Source organism: Hypanus sabinus, chromosome 23 (genome assembly GCF_030144855.1).
Source record: "Hypanus sabinus isolate sHypSab1 chromosome 23, sHypSab1.hap1, whole genome shotgun sequence".
NCBI lineage: Eukaryota > Metazoa > Chordata > Chondrichthyes > Myliobatiformes > Dasyatidae > Hypanus > Hypanus sabinus.
The window spans coordinates 42,780,433-42,800,506 of NC_082728.1; the positions used below are offsets into that span (position 1 = coordinate 42,780,433).

Consider the following 20,074-nt stretch of genomic DNA (forward strand, 5'->3'; position numbering starts at 1 on the left):
TTCATTATGCTTTATTTTATTTATTATTTTTTTTTTCTCTCTCTGCAATAATGTACTGCATTGAACTGCTGCTGCTAAGTTAACAAATTTCACATCACATGCCGGTGATAATAAACCTGATTCTGATTCTGAAATATAAACAGACATATTGTTTGTAATGGGTGGCAGGGTGGGGATACATCTCTACCAAAGGAGGTGTAAGGTACTCCTTCCGTCCACTATCCTGAAGGTCTCCCTTGGGCAATGTGTTGCACTTGCTTAGCTCCACGATCAGGGTCACCTGAAATGTATGAGCAGCTGGTACATATCACAAGTGCTGGTTACGCGATCTCTGAAGAGTATTGCTAATGGCTGGGATCACCTGTGTTGTGAAGACACTGCCCAGAAGGCAGCAATGACAAACCACTTCTATAGAAAAAATTTCCAAGCGCAATCCTGGTCATGGAAAGACCATGATCACCAATGTCATTTGACTTAGCACATAACAAATGAACAAGTGTTAGTAAATCAGTTCCTCTCCTGTCCTCTGATGCCTCCAGTAAACACTCTAGAACAAAAACTAAATCAAAACCCTGAAGAAACAGAAAATTGCAAGTATTTCACATAAGCTGCCTTACTGACGTTTGTCATTTTGTTAAGTATTACAAATTATGTAGAAAAAGTATTTACATTCATAAAAGGTATTTAGAATGCAATGATTGTTAAATAACAAATGAAAAAAGCAAGTTTTTACATTATGTCGCATCTGGTTAAGCATGTTACTGAATCAGAATTTGTCTACTAAAGTTTGCTGGGCTAGAAATTCCATGAGCTTGCTACTGCAAGGCCCATTGCTTGTAGCTAATAAGCTCGAGATTTTCAAAAGGGAGTGGGTACTTTTAGCAGAGCCATTGTTGGAGTGTACAGGGTTAGATTGGGGACCTTGGGGTTTCAACTCAATAGGCCAGTGAGAAGAGGTGGAGATTAAGATAAGCTTCTAGCGTCTGTTTATTTCCTTCCTTCTTATTGCACATTAAGAGTGGGAATGACTGTCATGACAGTAGAATGCTCCTCTTGTAAAATGTGGGAAGACAGTGTCCCTGATAACTACACATGCAAGACCTGCATCCAGCAGCAGCCAGTTGCCTCTTTGACTGCAGGCCTGTGACTAGTGATGTGCCCCAGGGATTGATACTGGGTCCATTGTTGTTTGCCATTCGTATCAACAATCTGAATGATAACGTGGTAAACTAGATAAGCAAATTTGCAGATGACACCTAGACTGGGGGCCATAGTAGACAGCGAGGAAGACTATCAAAGCTTGCTGCAGGATCTGAACCAACTCAAAAAATGGGCAGAAAAATGGCAAATGAAATTTAATACATCCAAGTGTGAGGTGTTGCACTTTGAGAGAAGGTACCAGGGTAGGATTTGCACAGTGTTTGGAAGGACACTGAAGGGTTCAGTAGAACAGAGAGATCTGGGAATATAGATCCACAATTCCTTGAAAGTGGTGTCACAAGTACTGTAGATAGATTTGTAAAGACAGCTTTGAGTATACTGGCTTCAATAAATTAGAGCACTGAGTACAAGATTTGGGATGTTATGTTGAAGCTATATAAGACTTTAGTGAGGAAAATTTGAATAACGTGTGCAGTTCTGGTTACTTACCTACAGAAAAGATATCAACAGGTTTGAAAAAGTACAGAGAAAATTTACAAGGATGTTGCAGGACTTGAGGACCTGAATTATAGAGAAGAGTTGAATAGGTTAGAATGTTCTTCTCCCTGGAGTGGAGAAGAATGACAGGAGACCTAATCGAGTTATACAAAATTATGAAGGGTATAGATAAGCTTTACGTAAACACATTTTTCCATTGAGGTTGGGTGAAACTAGAGCTAGAGGTCATAGGTAAAGGATGACAGGTGAAATATTTAAGGAGAACCTGAGGGAAAACTTCATCACTCAAAGAGTGGGGCATATGGACTGTGCTACCAGAACAATGCAGGTTCAACTGCAACACTTGAGAAGCTTGAATAAGTACATGGATGGGAGAGGTTTGAAGGGCAATGATCCAGGTACACATTAATGGAACTAGGCGGAATAACAGATTGGCATGGACATGGTCCGAAGAGCTGGTTGCTGTACTGTAGTGTTTAATAACTCTATGTTAAAGGAGGAGTACTGACCAATATGGACAATATCATTTTGAGATGCAAACTATCAACTACCCCTTTCCCTCCACAGAATCCACTGAATTCTTTCAATATTTTATTCTTGTTTTGGTCCAAATTCCAGCATTTTTTTGCGTCACAAGTCTAGGCAATAAATGTTAAATTAATGTCTGAAAGGTCAATATGTCAGTATTACAGACTTTCAAAAACATATCACAACTGTCTAACAATATGGTGCTACTAAGTGATTAAGGTTAGTTCTACATCAATAAGAAAAAATATTGTCAAAAATACGATTATAATTAAAAATTCACATACTACCTGACATCTGATTATAATTCTAGATTCACACTTAACTTGAATTTGTACAATTTTACACTGTGTGCAGAAGTTGAGCTATTTATGCAATATTAATAACCCCAGCATTTTGTAACCTTCTAACCCTTCAGCTAGCATACGGAGATGCTCACCTGATGAGGGTTGGTCCCATTGGATAGAATATCCAACAAATCAGCAGAGGAAATAAAATAGAACCTGGGAAAGGCCAGTCTTTTGGTGTCAAGATATTCAGCCAGGGCTTTTTCACAGAGAGCCAGTCTATGCAGGAAGAAAATAAGAACAAAGCACCCATTTACATCACACTTAAGATTTACTGAACGACATTTCTCATAAAACTCTGATAACCTAGCATCCACAGGACTCTGGTAGTTCCCAACTGGCAGATTTTCTGGATTTCTAGTACCGCAAACTTTTAATTCACTGCTTTGAATTTACAAACCAGCACAAGTTTTCCAGTGAATTTACAGGGAATGGTGCAAACAGGGCCTGGTGGTAAAAAGGAGTATGGGTAACAGAACCAGATGACCCGGATGCTGAAGCACTGGAACTTCCAAACAAACAGGAGACACAGGATTATTGGAGCCTTACTACATTGAGCAAAAAATGTGATTGACTTTTTTTATATTTTGAAAATATCACCCTGGCCAGCCACCAACACACTAATTAAATAAGATAAATAGACATCCAGACTGATAAGTTAACATCTTGAGGTTTTCAAAGCCTTGTGGGTCTTGCCTAGTGCAAAATGACATCAGCCTAGTTTACAAAATGTTCTAATTTAGAACATTTCTCATGTTGTCTCTGCTATTCTGGATAAGTTATCCACATAGATTTTAAGGTCCCATCTTCTTTCCATGAGCGATTACCATTACATACCAGGACATTTAGGCCTAAGACCTATGAGTTTTCACTCATATCCCATCTGTATATGCAAAAGCAATCAAGTTCCAGAAGACTAGCATCATGCTCGCTGAACAAGTTTTGCTAGCTTTGGCCTTTTATGGGAAGTGGATGATTTGGCAAAGGCCAATATTTTCATTGCCCAGCCTGAGCAGTTATTTTAATTGAATAGCTTACAAGTCAATTTAACACATTGCTAAACAGTTTCAGGACAGCAGATTTCCAGTCCTAAAGAGCATTTGTGAATCATTATTGTCCTTACAATAATTTAATACTTCTGCTGTCACCATTACTGACAGAAATATCATTCTCCAGATTTACATATTTTAAATTGCCCAGTTGTTCGGACAGGATTTCAACAAGTCTCCAAGGCCCCTGGCCTTAATGAAAGAAAAACAGAAGCTTATCATATCACTTACTTTCTTACGATTCTTAACAATGCCCTTCCAACTCCATTATCCAGTAGTTTAACTTTCGGAGTGGGTTTTATTGTGCTTTACAATCTCAAGGAGTAGAGCAGCTGAAGCCAGAATATAGCCAGAACAAGCTTTGCGCCCCCAAGAACTTCCAAAAGATGACTAAGGTCATGACTTCACTGACAAATTGTTTTACTCCACTTCATTTTATTACAGCCCTCAATATTTCATTTAGTTCATTCAATCAAATGAGAAAAGTTTTAACTTACCTCACTTGGATGTCTTCAAGCTTTTCACACAATCCTGGTTTGTTAGTGGCTTCTACTACATTTGGAGTTCTCTCAGCATCCCATGCCAGTTCTTTAAAGTCTTTATCAATGCCATCAAAGCATTTGGAATCCTACATGACGCACAGCACAGCCGTAATTTTCTAACACATTTTTACTTACTATTTTATCATAAAATATGAACAGAACAACTTCCAAAAATGAGAAGTGTTATTTATGCTTTTAAAGTGACCTCTAAATATTTAGAAAAAGATGAAAAGGAAATGAATTGAAGATAAAGAGCTTGATCTTACTTGATAAATATATAAACACCTTTAATCAATCTATATTCTTTTATAGTTTTAACTAGTAAATATCTGACCTCTTCGATCTTGAACATTTCAACAGACCCAGCATCCACAATCTTGTGACAAAGATGACAAAGTCTAGACTTCCAAACACTAAGTATGGAAAAAGTGCTCTTTAGTTTCACAAGTAGCCTAGCACTAGTGTAGAATTAGATCCTTTGATCTAGATTTCTCCCTGACAGAAGAAATCTTCCAAGAGAACCATAACTTTGTCGTGGTTTGGAGGCTTGCTTGCCTCAATGACCTAGAGAGCTATGCCAGCTGGGACCAGGGCTTTATACTTTGGCTCTGGGTAGGGTCACCCATGCCAAATAAGTCAAAGGGTAGAGGACACACTAAGAGTGGTCCACTGATCCTCCTGGTTCGGGGGTGCAGCTCAGGGCTAACAGCCCTGACTGGCAAAACAAAACTGTTACTGAAATGGCAATAAAGAATCCTCCTAAATCTGAGAGGGTCAGTATTCCTGAGTCTCCACTTAGGACTTGCATGACAGTAGTGAAAACTGACAGAATGCACCTGACACAATGAAGGAAGCCCTGAATACACTGTGTGAAGGAGGACCTTCATTGCTGCCCTAAAGTCAGCAATTAAGTCAAAGGAAATAAATTCTGCATCCTTCTGAATTAAACTACTGAACATTGGGTTGTTATTAGATTGTCATTAGATTGTTACTTAACATTCAAAACACAAAAAATGCAACCCAGTTGTATGCAAACTATCCTCATTAGTTAGCCCTCACACCTTCTGGTCAACCCTAGTTGTATCATGCCCAGGACCAGGTCTACTTGAAGACCTACAGGCAAAACTGCATGCATGACTTCAATAAGCTTTGACAGCACTCCATCCATTTAAAAAATCACTTACATTTCTTTGTATTTCAACCCCATTGAGATAAAGCCCAATATTTCATGATCTTCCCAATTACCTTTTGTCTCAGATGTTTGTGCTTTGTGCATCTAACCATCCAAACGTTTTTTCTTTCTCCAGAGACACAAGAGATTCTGCAGATGCTGGAAATCTGGAGCAACATACACACAAAGTGCTGGAGGAATTCAGCAAGTCAAGTGGCATCTGTCAGGGGAAAATGGACTGTCCAGCTTTGGTACGAGATGTCTTTGACCAAAGCATCGATTGTTCCCTTACAACCATAAATTTTGTCTAAACTGCTGAGTTTCTCCAGCCTTTTGTGTGTGTTGCCCCTTATTTTCTCCACTATTTTTCACTTTTACATTAGCTCAAAAACTGACACGACTTCTGATTTACAATCATAAATTTAAATGCTACAATTTCATCACACTTAAAAATACAAAGTAAATGTTTATTATACCTCAGGCAACTGAGAGCGAATATCTTCAGATCCAATGAAGATGCTTTCAAGATGTGACCACGTTCGTTGCACCTCAAACCAAACTGATATCACAGAGTCAGCAATGGACAGCTTCTTCTGCCAGCTGGATACCTCTTCCAAAAAGAAGGCAATATACTTGGAAGTCATTAAGTTCTGTAGCTGGACCTGGTTGTCCTCCAGGGTCTCAATAAGCTCCTCATCTGATTTGAGCAATGGGACAGAAGTGCGTGAGTGATGTTCATACTGAAATTCCATAGTGCTCCAAGTGGCATTCAACTCCTTCAATACCTTTTCCATGCCCATTTCTTTTACAGCCTTGTCAACAATTCCACAAACCTCTTCTTCAAAGTTGTGCAGATTCAGTTTCAAGAGGTCAGCTAGAGTTGTGCTATCATCCATTGTAAATGTTACATTTGTAGCTTGCATTAGTTGATACCAATGTCTATCACGAATAGCTGGATTCTGAAGTTCAGCTACAGCCCGTAGTGAAGTTAAAATATTCTTTACTGTGTTGTCCAATCCAGTGAAAGCGTCCCATGCCCGCACTTCTTTATCTAAGGCACGGATATCTTTAGCAAACTTTTTACATTCTAGATCCATGTTTTCAACATTGATTTCTCTCCACTTGGTCGTCTTCCAATCATCGATGCTTGAATGTACCATAAAAATCATATCCCACAGTTGTTTCAAAAGATGTACTTCTTTTCTACATTGTTTTAATTGCTTATAGTCTGGTACGTTGACCTCAAACAAACCAGCAGACTCATTAATGGTGCTCATTGTTGTCTCCATCTGGCTGATCTGAGAGTGGACAACATCCAGTATTTGGTAGGCTTGCACACTATCAAACCTAATGAAAAGAAAATGAATCACTGTATTAGAGAATATACAACACTTGTTTTCTTAATTTTGCATATTTAATAATTACAAACTCAAGAAAAGTCACTTAGGCCACTGAATAAAATATGGATACATCACAGCAATCACAGCATGATACAGTAGCTACTGTATCTTCATGCAATCAATAAACAAGAATCTTCAGTGATGACAAAGATGGAGGTTATACTGTATGTAATAATTTTTCAGGACCTGGACATTGCTGGCAAAGCCTTAATTTATTGCCCATCTCTCATTGCCCTCAAGAAGATGGAAGTGATCCACCTTTTTTAACAGTTGTATTCCTTCTTATGAAGGTTCTTCAGTTGTTGGGATGGAAGTTCCAGGATTTAGATTCACATCAGGATGCTGTGCGACTTGAAGGGAATGCTGCAAGTGTGGTGTCTCCATATGCCTGAAGCCTCGTTTTCATGGTAGTAAAACTCACAGGTTTGGGAGGTGTCAGACAGTTTGGCTGAGGAACCACGGTATATTTTATATATGGTACAACAATGACAGAAGAAATGCTGTGTGTGATGTATACAATATCAGTCAAGTTGGTTGTTTTGTTATGATCGCTTCTGGCTTCTTGGAAGTTGTCAGAGTTGCATTCAGTGATTCTCATTTTCCTGAATTATGTCTTGTAGATGACGGACTGTGCTGAGTATTTCAAGCTGATTTACTTATCACAACATGCCATACCCTGCCTCATCCCTGCTTTGTTCCAGTCAATCCAGGATGTTCATGGAGGGGTCTAATATACTTACTGGGGAAGTACTGCAAAAGGATCCTGCAGCAGGAACGGCTGACCTTCAACAAATATAAACCATCTTCCTGAAATGTCTCTAAACGTATAGGAGTGGTTGGCCCCTCAATAGCAACTGACTTCAGCTTCACCCATGCTTCTTGATGCCACATTGTGAAGTATTGCTTTGACGTCAATGAAAATCATTATTGCCCATCTCTGGAATTCAGATTTTTGGTTTATATTCAGACCAAGGTTATGATAAGGCAACTGGTCCTAAGAAATCCCAAACTTTGTACATCAATAACTAACTGACTGGCAAATAGGTGCCACTTGAGAATAGTGTTGAAGATAACTTCTACAACTATGCTGATAATTGAGAGTATATGGAGCAGATGAATTGGACTTGTCCATTTTTTGAAGACAGCTCACTGAGGGACAATTTTCTGCAATTGTCGAGTAGATGCCAGTGTTACAGATGAATTGAAACAGCTGGGCCAGAGGCGCAGTACATCCTGGAACAGAGGATTTCGAAATTGCAGGCAGACCCCAGCCTTTGTTACGCCCAGTACTCTCAGCCTTTTCCGAGAATCAAATTGGCTGAAACTGGTTTCTGTGATTGGGATCTCATAAACATGTTCATGTAGATATGCTTCAACACTGCACCACCATAAAGAATTGAAATGCTCTTTAAGTCTTCTTCTTCAGTTAGATGTTAGTGTCCTATTCATGATTTGGGAGGAATACAGAACTTTGATCTGATCCACTTGTTGTGAGAATGTTTGGCTCTGTCCACCACATGTTCTAGCTATGCAACGTACACCATGTCCAGGAGTGCAGCTTCAGTAGGTTGCCAGTTCATTTTTAGGTCTATCAAGTGCTGCTCTCAGGATGTCCTTCTGCACTCCTACTGAAATAAGGCTGATCTCCTGGATTGACAGTAATTGCACAGTGAGCTTTATGCCAAGCCACAGAATTACTGTCTGCTGCTAATGGCTCACATGGATGATTTATTAATAGACGCCCAGTATTAAGCTGGCAGATCTCTTCTGGGTTTGTTTCATTTAGCTCAATTGTAGTGACATGGAATTTAATTAAGGGTACCCTTTTTGTAAAGATTTAACTTGTTTCCACAGGTACTGTGGAGTGGTCGTTTCTGCCAATATTATCATGACAGATTAATTTCCACTGGCAGATTGGGGTGGACCGAGTTAGCCCAAATCAAATAGGTTTATATCTTTCTTGTTGGTTCATTTACAGTCTGTCATGATCTAGTCTGGCAGCTGTATCCTTCAGGACACAGGCCAGCTTAGTCCCCAGCCAGGATATGTTCTGTGTCCTTCTAACTTTAAGTGCTTCTTCTAAGTGTTGTTCAATGTGGAGGAGCACTAATCCTTCAGTTGAGGGAAGGCGAAAAGTAAAAGGAAGTTTCCTAGCTTCTGGAAACACAAAAGACTGCAGATGCTGGAATCCGGAGCAACAAGCAATCAGCTGGAAAAACTCAATATGTCAAGCAGCAACTGTAGAAGGAAAGGAATTATCAATGTTTTGGAACAAAACCCTGCATCAGTCCAGATGTTTGCTTTTCCAAGCCTCTGCCTGGTCTAATGTCCAGAGAACCTGGAAATCACTGTTGAGAGCTTCAAGGGCTACCTTCTCCAACCTTGTGCACTGTGCAGCTGTTTTTTGATGGTCTACCCTGGCAGCTGTAGGCAATGTGGCTTGTGATGAGAACCCTGTAAGGATACCTGAAGATATGATTCTGTGAATATATCCAAGGCAGAATGCTCTTTGACAAGTCTGCAGGACAGTTTTGTGAATTTAGACACCACTCCTTGAATACTTGTGAAGAGGATTTCATGAGGTCAGCTAGTTTGGGATTAATTTTACTGAGTGTAAATTCAGTGCCTCAGGCAATATCATGTGGATTCATTCTCTAATATAGCAGAAATGGTACAACTGAGTGTCTTGCTAAACCACATCATAGAATATGCACAAGTTACACTTACAAGTTTTAAGCATTGGCAAATTGGTCCCCAAAAAATCTAGTGGCACAGTACCAATAATTAAGATTAGCAGACAATGGAAACTAACAGAATTAGGTGGGACAGCTGTTCAGCAACTCTCCATATTTACAATATGAGTGACCTCGATGTAAATGAACTTCAAGGGATGGATAAAATACAATTGAATTGATGTTGTCCAACCTTAATATTACTCCCATCATAACCATAGTCCTAGCAATAAGCAATCCATTCATACAAATATTTCTGTAAAGAGGTGATCAAAGCATCAAAGCATATCAAACTGTTATAAAGCATGAAATTGAGGCAGGCACACTTTTCATAAAGCTATATTGCAGTACATAACTCAAAATGACTCTTTAAGGAAAACAAAATTACTGAAAGGATCTATAACGATGGTTGTTTTATAGAAGATATGTGAAATTTTCATCCTCTTTATCAAACTGTCGCAATTCTGATTGGAAACTTTATCTTATTCCTTTCCACCAGTTCTTAATATACTAGGCTAGACTGGAATACATTAACACTGCCTGTTCTGCATGAATATGAAGCAATATCAACTTAGTATCAAAACAGCATTCAGTCCATCAACTAATCTATCACTGTAGTAGAGCAAAATTTACATCAAGAAAATAATCTTACATCTACTGGAATTTGAAACAGTTGAAAGATAATTCAAGCATGATGTGAAATCTGGTACTCAAAGTGATCCTTCAACTATCTGAACACTGTGCAATCCTAATACCCCTTAAATCAAAATATTCAGTGTGGTCCCAAATCCAGTGTAAATTTCTAAAATATGGGTGCACAACTCCATGTATGTGCTTTCCAAACATTCGTGAAGCCCACCTAAAAGTAAAATGGTGATAGTCCCAGGCAAACAGAAGCCAAAAAAACTAGAATATTAACCACACATTAGCTATAAGCTGGTCTGCGAGCAGTAAGTGCTGATACGCAAGGTGCAGTCACTGCTCACCTGAAAGGAGCATTTTTGCGAAATTGCTCTCGGAACTTATGTTGCTCCACGTCAAAACTGGCACATTTCTTGCGAATAATTGTGACTTCATTGGCCTGAAGGGGAGCCATATGTTGCTTTGCTGTCACTGCTAGTTTCTTAGTATTGTTCCACTTCTCTGGTAGCTCCTGTACAAACAAGCATCAACATATACTGTATCCTTCACTTCAATCCATGTTGCACAATCTAGTATATTTCAATAATAGTTCTGGAAGCAAGGTAAGCAATGTGAAAGCACCCCCTTATAAAGATCCAAGTTTTGCCACTCTTCTGCTACTTTTCACAGACACTGCTCCCGGTACATTCTTTTGCCATCCAAATGACCTTCACTTCACAGGCCTATTGAGTATCTAAGAACTTAGAAGGGTCAAAGTGACATTGCCCTTTCTAAATACTTAGCTAGTTTATAGGTCTGTGGTATAGTGAAATATGTTACCAGCAAACACCTTAAACTTCTTGCATGACCTTCTGAAACCAAGGTAAGTATTAGAGACACTGTAGGTCTCCTGCCTCTTATTCAGAAGATCAAGACTCAGGGATGACTCCAGTGATCTGAACATATTCAATGAAGTTCAAACTTACAAGTAAATTTATTACCAAAGTAAGTACTTTGAGATTCATTTTCTTGTAGGTATTTACAGTAGGGCAGAGAAATACAATAGAATCAATGAAAACCACATACAAAGACTGTCAAACAATGTGCAAAGAAAGACAAACTGCATATTTGAACAAACAAAGAAGTAATTAAATAATACCGAGAACATGAGTTGTAGAGTTATTGAAAGTGAGTCCATTGGAATTTGAACCAGTTCAGAGTTGAGAGCATTGAAATTATCCACGATGGTTCAGGAGCCTGATGTTTGCAGGTGAATTGTTTCTGAGCCTGTTGGCGTAGGTCCCAAGGCTCCAATGGCAGCCCTGAGAAGAGAGCTTGGCCTGGATGGTGGGGGTCTTTGATGATGTAATTATTTGCTTCAATTTTTATCAAAAGCAAACAATTACCTTTGGAAATAGGCTCAGCTCTTGTTCTGATCAGAAGTTTATAGATTCAAGTCCCAAAGCAGTTACATGAACACATGACCAAAACAGAGTGCACCTGGCTGACATTGCCATGACTGACCATTTCAGTCCTGGGACCCCCTACAGCCAATTTCATTTACACATTTTTTGCACTTAATTGAAGTACTGGGCAGATGGAAGATGAAATGAAGGCAGGCAGCAAACATCATTGCTGAGGCAGCGCAAGGTTTAAAAAGAGCTCAGGGTCTTTGAAAACTTTCCAGCGGGCTGCAATCATGACAATGATTTTTGGAATGAAAAGGTTTGACAGATTTGGGCCTGTACTCACTGGAATTTAGAAGAATGGGGGAAGGGTCTCATCGAAAGCTACCAAATGTTGAAAGGACTAGATAGGGTGGATGTGGAGAAGATGTTTCCTATGGTGGAGGTATCCAGAACTAGAGGGCACAGCCTCAAAATTGAGGGACAACCTTTTAGAACAGAGGTAAGGAGGAATGCTTTAGCCAGAGAGTAGTGAATCTGGGGAATACTCTGCCACAGATGTAGCACAGATTGCAAGTCCATGACTACATCTAAGGCAGAAATTCATCGTTACTGGATCGGTCAGGGCATCAAATGACATGGCAAGAAGGTAAGTGTATGGGTGGGGATGGGGGTTGGTGAATGGGATCCGGGATCAGCCATGATGGAATGGCGAAGCAGACTCATTGAGCTGAATGGCCTAATTCTGCTCCTATATCATATAGTCTAATGATCTCTTGGGCACATGGCAAGGGCCAATAAAAGTAAGTGAGGTGTAAGTGAAGCAACCATTATTGGAGTGCATAGTGTTAGAGCAGCAAGGCTTTGGTGAGAACAGACACGGGCTAAAACTCAAGGTTGAGAAGTCAGAGGTATACCAAGTGTAGGCGTGTGACAGTTAAGGCAGTGGAAATGCCTTTCCTCCAGGACATGGGATTTCAGGCTACCTAATAGTCTTCCTAATGACTACATCTGCAGGAAGTGCATCCAACCTCAGCTCCTGACTGACATGATCAAGGAACTGGAGCTGGAGCTGGATGCACCCAGGATCATCTGGGAGGCTGAAAACCTCATTGATGAGACTTTTACTAATGTGGTCACACCCAGAGGGCATGTTACAGATAGTAGATGGGTGATCACCAGGAGAAGCAAGGGGAGTAACCAGTCAGTGCAGGGTTCCCTTGTGGCCCAAAAAGCACACTTCTTTGGAGACTGGTGGGGGCGGGGGTGCAGGAAATGATGTTTCAAGCAGCAGCAACAACAGCAGCCAAGCCAGTGGCACTGTAAGGCTCAGCAGGGAAGGGTAAAGTAAGACAGTGATAGGAAAGCAGATTCTGTGGCTGTGAAAAAGATACCACGATGGTGTGTTGCCTCCCTGGTGCTAGGGTCCAGGATGTCACAGAGTCGCTGCAGGAGATTCAAAAGAGCAGCCAAAGGCGGTGATGCACACTGGCAGCAATGACATATGTAGTCCTGAGCAGTGAGTATGGGGAGTTAGAGAAGAGGCTGAAGAGCAGGACCTCCAAGGTAGTAATCTTTGGAACACTCCCAGTACCACATACTAGACAGGATAGGAATAGTACAGGTGAATGAGTAGTTGAGGAAATGCAGCAGGGGGCAGGGTTTCAGATTGCTGGTTCACTGAGATCTCAACTAGAGAAGATATAATCTGTACAAAAGAGACTGGTTACACTTGTACCCAAGGAGAGCCAATATCCATATGGGCAAGTTTGCTAGAGCAGTTTGGGAGGGTTTAAACGAATAGGCGGGGGGATGAGAAATGGAAATGGAGTGATAGAGCTGAGAATAGGGCAGCTGGTATACAAATCAATGTAGCGTTTAGTGAGACTGAGGAATGACAGAAAGATGATAAGGCAAAATTGTGGTTAGAGGGATGAGTTGAAGTGCAATGGGGCAAAACCAAAAAGGGTGATGAACACAGGTCTGAAAGTGTTATATCTGAATGCATGCAGTAAACAGAATAAGACAGATGATCTTGTAGCGCAGTTAGAGATTAGCAGGTTTAACACTGTGGGCATCACTGTATCGTGGGTGAAAGATCACAGTTAAGAGTTTAACATCCAGGATACACATTGTATCAAAAGGACAGGCAGATAGGCAAAGGGGGGTGGGTGGCTTTGCTAAAAAAAAAAAATGAAATAAAATCCTTAGAAAAATAAGACTTGGGATCGGATGATGTAGAATTCTTGTTAAGAAACTACAAGGGCAAAAAGACCCTGATGGGAGTTATATACAGGCCTCCAAACAGTAACTAGGATATGGGGTACAAATTACAATGAAAGATAGAAAAATCATGTAAAAAGGGCAATATTACAATAGTCATGGGGGATATCAATATGCAGGTAGATTAGGAAAATTAGGTTGGTGCTGGATCCTGAGAGACGGAATTCATTGAATGCTTACGAAATGGCTTTTTAAAGCAACTTGTGATCAAGCCCACTAGGGGAAAACAATTCTGGATTGGGAGTTATGTAATGAACCAGATTTGATTAGGGACCTAAGGTAAGTGATCACAATATGATAGAATTCACCCTGCGGTTAAAATGGAGAATATTAAGTCAGATTTATCAGTATTAGAGTAGAGTAAAGGATATTCCAGGGGCATGAAATAGGACCCGGCAAAAATTGATTGGAAGGGGACACGAGCAGGGATAATGGCAGAATAGCAATGGCTGGAGCTTCTGGGAGCAATTCAGAAGGCACAGGATAGATACCTCCCAAAGTAGTCATTTTCCTTGTCAACCATGGCTGACAAAGATACCATAAAAGCAAAAGACAGAGTTTATAAAATTAATGGGAAGCTAGAGGATTGGGAAGCTTTTAAAAACCATCAGAAGGCAACTAAAAAAGCCACAAAGAAAGAAAAGATGAAATATGGTAAAGTAACCAATAATATATATGAGGATACCATTTTTTCAGATACATAAAGAGTAAAAGTGAGGAGAGGAATATGATGCCGGAGGGGTACTAATGGGGGAACAAAGAAATGTCAGATGAATAATTATTTTGCATCAACCTTCATTGTGAAAGACACCAGAAATTCAAGGGCATCAAGGGGCAAAAGAAAAGGATCTAATGTAGTTGCTATTACAATAAAGTACTTGGCAAGCTGAAAAATCTGAAGATACTTAAGTCACTTGGACCAGATGGACTACACCCCAGGGTTCTGAAAGAGGTAACTGAAGACATTTTGGAAGTATAAGTAAAGATTATTCAAGAATCAGTAGATTCCAGAATGGTTCTAGGGAACTGGAAAATTGCAAATGTCACTCTACTGTTTAAGAAAGGAAGGTTAGAAGATGTTGGGGTCCATTATTAAAGATCAGGTTTCGGGGTACTTGGTGACACATGGTAAAATAAGCCAAAGTCTTGCCTCACAAAGCTGTTGGAAAATTGTACAAGGCATTGGTAAGGCTGAATTTGGAGTATTGTGTACAGTTCTGGTCACCGAATTATAGGAAAGATATCAACAAAATAGAGAGAGTACCGAGAAGATTTACTAGAATGTTACCTGGGTTTCAGCACCTAAGTTACAGGGAAAGGCTGAACAAGTTAGGTCTTTATTCTTTGGAGCGTAGAAGGTTGAGGGGGGACTTGATAGAGGTATTTAAAATAATGAGGGGGATAGATCAAGTTGACGTGGATAGGCTTTTTCCATTGAGAGTAGGGGAGATTCAAACAAGAGGACATGATTTGACAGTTAGGGGGCAAAAGCTTAAGGGTAACACAAGGGGGAATTTCTTTACTCAGAGAGTGGTAGCTGTGTGGAATGAGCTTCCAGTAGAAGTGGTAGAGGCAGGTTTGGTATTGTCATTTAAAGTAAAATTGGATAGGTATATGGACAGGAAAGGAATGGAGGGTTATGGGCTGAGTGCGGGTCAGTGGGACTAGGTGAGTGTAAGCATCGGCACTGACTAGAAGGGCCGAGATGGCCTGTTTCCATGCTGTAATTGTTATATGGTTATATGGAAATAATAGGCAGGATAGACATAGGAGAAACAGTGAACGTTGTTTAGTTGAATTTCCACAAGGCCTTTGACAAGGTGTCGCACATGAGGCTGCTTAATGAAAGCAGTGATATTACAGGAAAGATAGTATTATGGAGAGAGATTGGCTGACTGGCAGAGTGCAAAGAGTGGGAATCAAATGGGCCTTTTCTGGTTGGCTGCCAGCTGTGTTTCACAGAGTTTGGTATTGGAGCTGCTTCTTTTCATATCATATGTCAACGATTTGGATGACGAAGTTGATGGCTCTATGGCCAAATTGCAGATAATACAAAGGAATTGGAGGAGCACATAGCTTTGAGGAAGCAGGGAGTCTGCAGAAGGGCTTTCGACAGATTAGGAGAATGGGCAAAGTGGCAGATGGAATATAGTGTAGGAAAGTGTATGGTGATGCTCTTTGGTAGAAGAAATGTAGTTAACTTTTTCTATTTTCTAAACAGAGAAAACTCAAAAATCAGAAGTGCAAAGGGACCTCGGAGTCCTTATGTAGGATTTCCTAACATTAACTTGAAGGTTGAGTTCGTGGTAAGGTAAACAAATGCAATGTTAGCATTCATTTCAACATGAGTAGAATATAAAAGCAAGCATATGATGCTGATGCATACGATGCTTTATAAGGCATTGGTAAGACCATACTTCGAGTATTGTGAGCAGTTTTGGGCTGATTATCTAAGGAAAGATCTGTTGGCATTGAAGGAGATTCCAGAGGATGAAAAGGTTAACGTGTGAGGAAAGTTTGATGTCGCTAGGCCTGTACTTACTGGAGTTTAGAAGAATGACAAGCTATCTGCTTTAAACTTAACCAGGGATACTTTCCGCACAGTAGGGACACATTCGGCACAACTTTGTGGGCTGAACAGCCTGTATTGTGCTGTAGCTTTTCTGTGTTTCTATGAATATTGAAAAGCCGAGAAAGAGTGGACATGGAGAATTTTTTTTATATAATAGGCAAGTCAAGAACCCGAGGGAACAGCATCAGAATAGAGGAATGCCCATTTAGAACAGAGCTGAAGAGGAATCTCTTTAGTCAGAGAGTGCTGCAGCTGTGCAATTCATTGGCATAGATGGCTCTGGAGGCTAAGTCATTGAGAATACTTAAAGCAAAAGTTGATAGGTTCTTGATTAGTCAGAACATCAAAGGTTACGGGGAGAAGGCAAGAGAATGGGGTTCATGGAGATTATAAATCAGCCGTAATGGAACTGCAGAGGAGACTCAATGGGCTGAATGGCTCCTCTGTCTTATAGACTTATACCATTTCAAGAGCCTGTGATCTGTGTTTTGGATAGGGCCAGAAAGCCTAAAGGATTGATCATGAGGGTCAACTGGAAAGATTAGGCATGTTGACATGATAGCAATCAGCATCAAGTGCTGAAGGTGAATGGGATGGAATAGATTGGAGTGTGAGGAAATGAAAGAATGGCAAATGCCACGGGTGCACAAAAGATCAGAAGTTCTTTGGGGGTGAGGTTAGGAGTTGTGAGTTTACGTGGACGGAGGGATGCAAGGATGACTCTTATTCATAGGAATCCATTCAAAGCACATGAACAGCTTCAAGTAATATCATAAAAAAGCACTTGAATGCTGTACAGCATAGTGTAAGTATAAGCTAGTGTGATTGGAACATTAGCAAAAGATAGTTAGAACATGCAAGAGGTAAGTGGCATTTGCAGTTTAAAATTATAACAATGAGAAAAGGATTTTGATTGAAGAATCAAAAAATAGGAGTGAATTTGGAAATATGATAGGATTATCTTGTGGAATATAGGAAATTGAAAATTATAGAATTTTTATTAGTTGAAGCTTTATGGTCGTTGTGAAGGTTGAAATAATTAGAGGGATAATACATCAATAATCCACTGACCTCCAGCTGCTTGTGGACTTCATCGGGTAATTCCTGCTCATAGGCCTTCAGAAGTTCTATTGTTTGTTTTATGGGCTCAAACATTGCATCTGTCGAAACCTGTCTGCCTTTTACAGCCATCAGGTGACCCATTACACCAACCAGGCCACTGAAGTCACCTTCTTCGACCTTCTGACATAAACCTCCTTCTGTTATTTTAATAAACTCATTGAGATCAGCCAAACTAGGGAAAAATAATTAAATAATTATTGAGAATAATTCATTATTTAAAATAATTAAATAATAAAAATGAGTTAAACATTCAGGCACAATGAAGTTAGCTTATTCCACTAATATTAGCTATATGTAATTTACCTTGAATTTATTAGCTATTATACATTTAATGATATAACTCTTGAAAAGGACAGACAGGTAATCTCATCTTCAGAATGACAAGACAAACTGAATAGCGGGAGTTCCTTATCTCAGCCACCCAGCAATCTTTTTATCCTCATCTCTCATACGTTCATATATATTCCATATAGAAACATTTAAGCTATTCATAACTTCCAATTATCCCTAAATATTCTAAAGATAAAACCCTAAACCACTCATATCTTTCCTGATATCTGTAATCTTTCATTTCTGTGTTAAACTTCGTATTTTCTCTAGTGCTTATTTGAACTTTTGTCATTTAGGGACCATGGGTTTGCTTAGAGCTCCTGAATGCAGTCTGCCTGGGATCTCACATTTTGAGTTAACATCTCTCCATTTTCCAACTAACACAAGTGTGTCATTTAATTTGTCATTTAACTATCCACTGTGCTAGTTTTCTTTTATCATCTTGTATTGTGTTGCCTTTTCTTATGTGTCCTATAGCATCCTCAAATTCAGTTATCTTGTACTTGTTCCTAATGACGCCAGTAGAAAATACTGCCCATCTGCATCTCAACCCCATGCACTTCAAATATACTCCTCTTACTCTAAATACTATGAAAGGCACCTACCTTGTCAAAGGCTCTTTGGAAGGCATCGAATTTAACATTAACATTGCCCATTCATACCATTACCTCTCCAAAGATTTATTTTAGCTTGGTTAGGCATGATTCTGTCATCTGGCTGACTTTTCCATTATTATACTACCTACACCTTGGAGTTTCAGTCCTCATCCTTAAAAACTTTCCAATCACAGATATTTACAGTTGCATGTTTGATTTTCTCCTTTTTTTTTGCAAATAGTTACAAGATCAGACATTACCAGTGTTCTGGTACTATCTCTCAGTCTAAGTATTGTTTGTATATATATGAACTATTGGCTGTTGCCTCTGAATCTTCCATCCAAATTTACTGAAGAGTGCCCAGTGCATTCCATCGTTTAGTTCTACTAATTATGTTTTTTAAACCTGCTGAAGTAATGAAGACACAAGGAACTAAAGATGTTAGAAATCTTGTGCAACACACAAAGGTGCCTGGAGGAAATTAGCAGCCCAGTCTTCAATAGGAGTGGCTTGTCAGAAGGATCTCAATCCGAAACTTCGACTGTCCATTTTCCTCCACAGCTGCTGCCTGACCAACCGACTTCCTCTAGTATCTTAGTGTTTCTCCTGCTGCACTAACATTCTATTTCAATTTCCAGTCAAGTATCTATTTTTGTAGCCACTTTAATAGAAACCAAGATCAGTCATTCAAAAGTTCTAATGTTCTCTCCATTAAATGCTACCTTTTCTTAAATTTCCATTTCGTATGTCCATAGAACACAGTATAATATATTCCTCTTATTATTATTACTCCTGGGAAAAGTTCAGGTTCAAGTTTATTGTTATCTGGTGATCCGCTCGGCAGATTTTACGACCTTCTTGCAGTCCAATGCCTTGCAGCTTCCATAGCACAAGATGATGCAGCCAGACAGGACAGTCTCAATGGTGATCATGTAGAAAGCTGTTAAGATGCAGGTGGGAAACCTTGTACACCTCAATCTCCTCAGAAAGGATAAATTCTGTCATGCCTTCTTGACTAATGATGTGTGTCCAGGTTAGATCATCCATTATGTGCATACTAGGGACCTTTGTGCTCTTTACTCTCTCCACAGCATTCATTGATGTGAAATGGAGAGTGGTCAACCTGCACCTTCCTAAAGTCCACAATCATCTCTTAGGCCTCTTCCACCTTGAGACTTAGGTTGTTGTTCTCACATCATTTCACATCATCGCAAGCTCAATTTCAACATTTAAGTTTGGATAGGTGTGTGAATAGTAGGGGTATGGAGGGCTACGGTCCTGGTGCAGGTCAATGGAAATAGACAATCTAAATGGTTTCAGCATGCACTAGATGGGCCAAAGGGCCTGTTTCTGTGCTGTACTTCTCTATGACTCCATGATCATTTGTCGAGCCACTCCACCTGTTCTCTATATGCCGACACGTCATTGTTGCTGATGAGGCCAACCACTGTTGTATCATCAGTGAACTTGATGATGCTGTTTGAGCTGGATCTAGCATTGCAGTCATGAATCAGCAGAGTGAACAGCAGTGGACTGAGCACACAGCCCTGGGTGGTACCAGTGCTCAATGTGATGGGAGTTTGAAATGTTGCTGACAACATGGACAGACTGGGGTCTTTCCATCTGAAATCCAAGATGCAGTTGGGGTGTTGAGTCCCAACAAGGACAGTTTACCCACTAGCCTCAGAGGTATGATTGTGTTAAAAGCTGAGCTAAAGT

At 39.9% G+C, this 20,074-nt stretch overlaps 1 protein-coding gene across 2 annotated transcripts in view; it reads right to left on the reverse strand.

The window, feature by feature from the left end:
• Positions 1–20,074, reverse strand: part of dnah9 (dynein, axonemal, heavy chain 9) — a 527,557-nt gene that overhangs the window by 448,447 nt on the left and 59,036 nt on the right. For both annotated transcript variants that reach the window (XM_059948782.1, XM_059948781.1), the window contains 5 exons: positions 17,379–17,601; positions 10,412–10,578; positions 5,770–6,640; positions 4,078–4,208; positions 2,624–2,750 (listed from right to left, as the gene is read on the reverse strand). In XM_059948782.1, the coding sequence (XP_059804765.1) occupies positions 2,624–2,750; positions 4,078–4,208; positions 5,770–6,640; positions 10,412–10,578; positions 17,379–17,601 (1,519 nt within the window). The remainder of the gene's footprint in view (positions 1–2,623; positions 2,751–4,077; positions 4,209–5,769; positions 6,641–10,411; positions 10,579–17,378; positions 17,602–20,074) is intronic.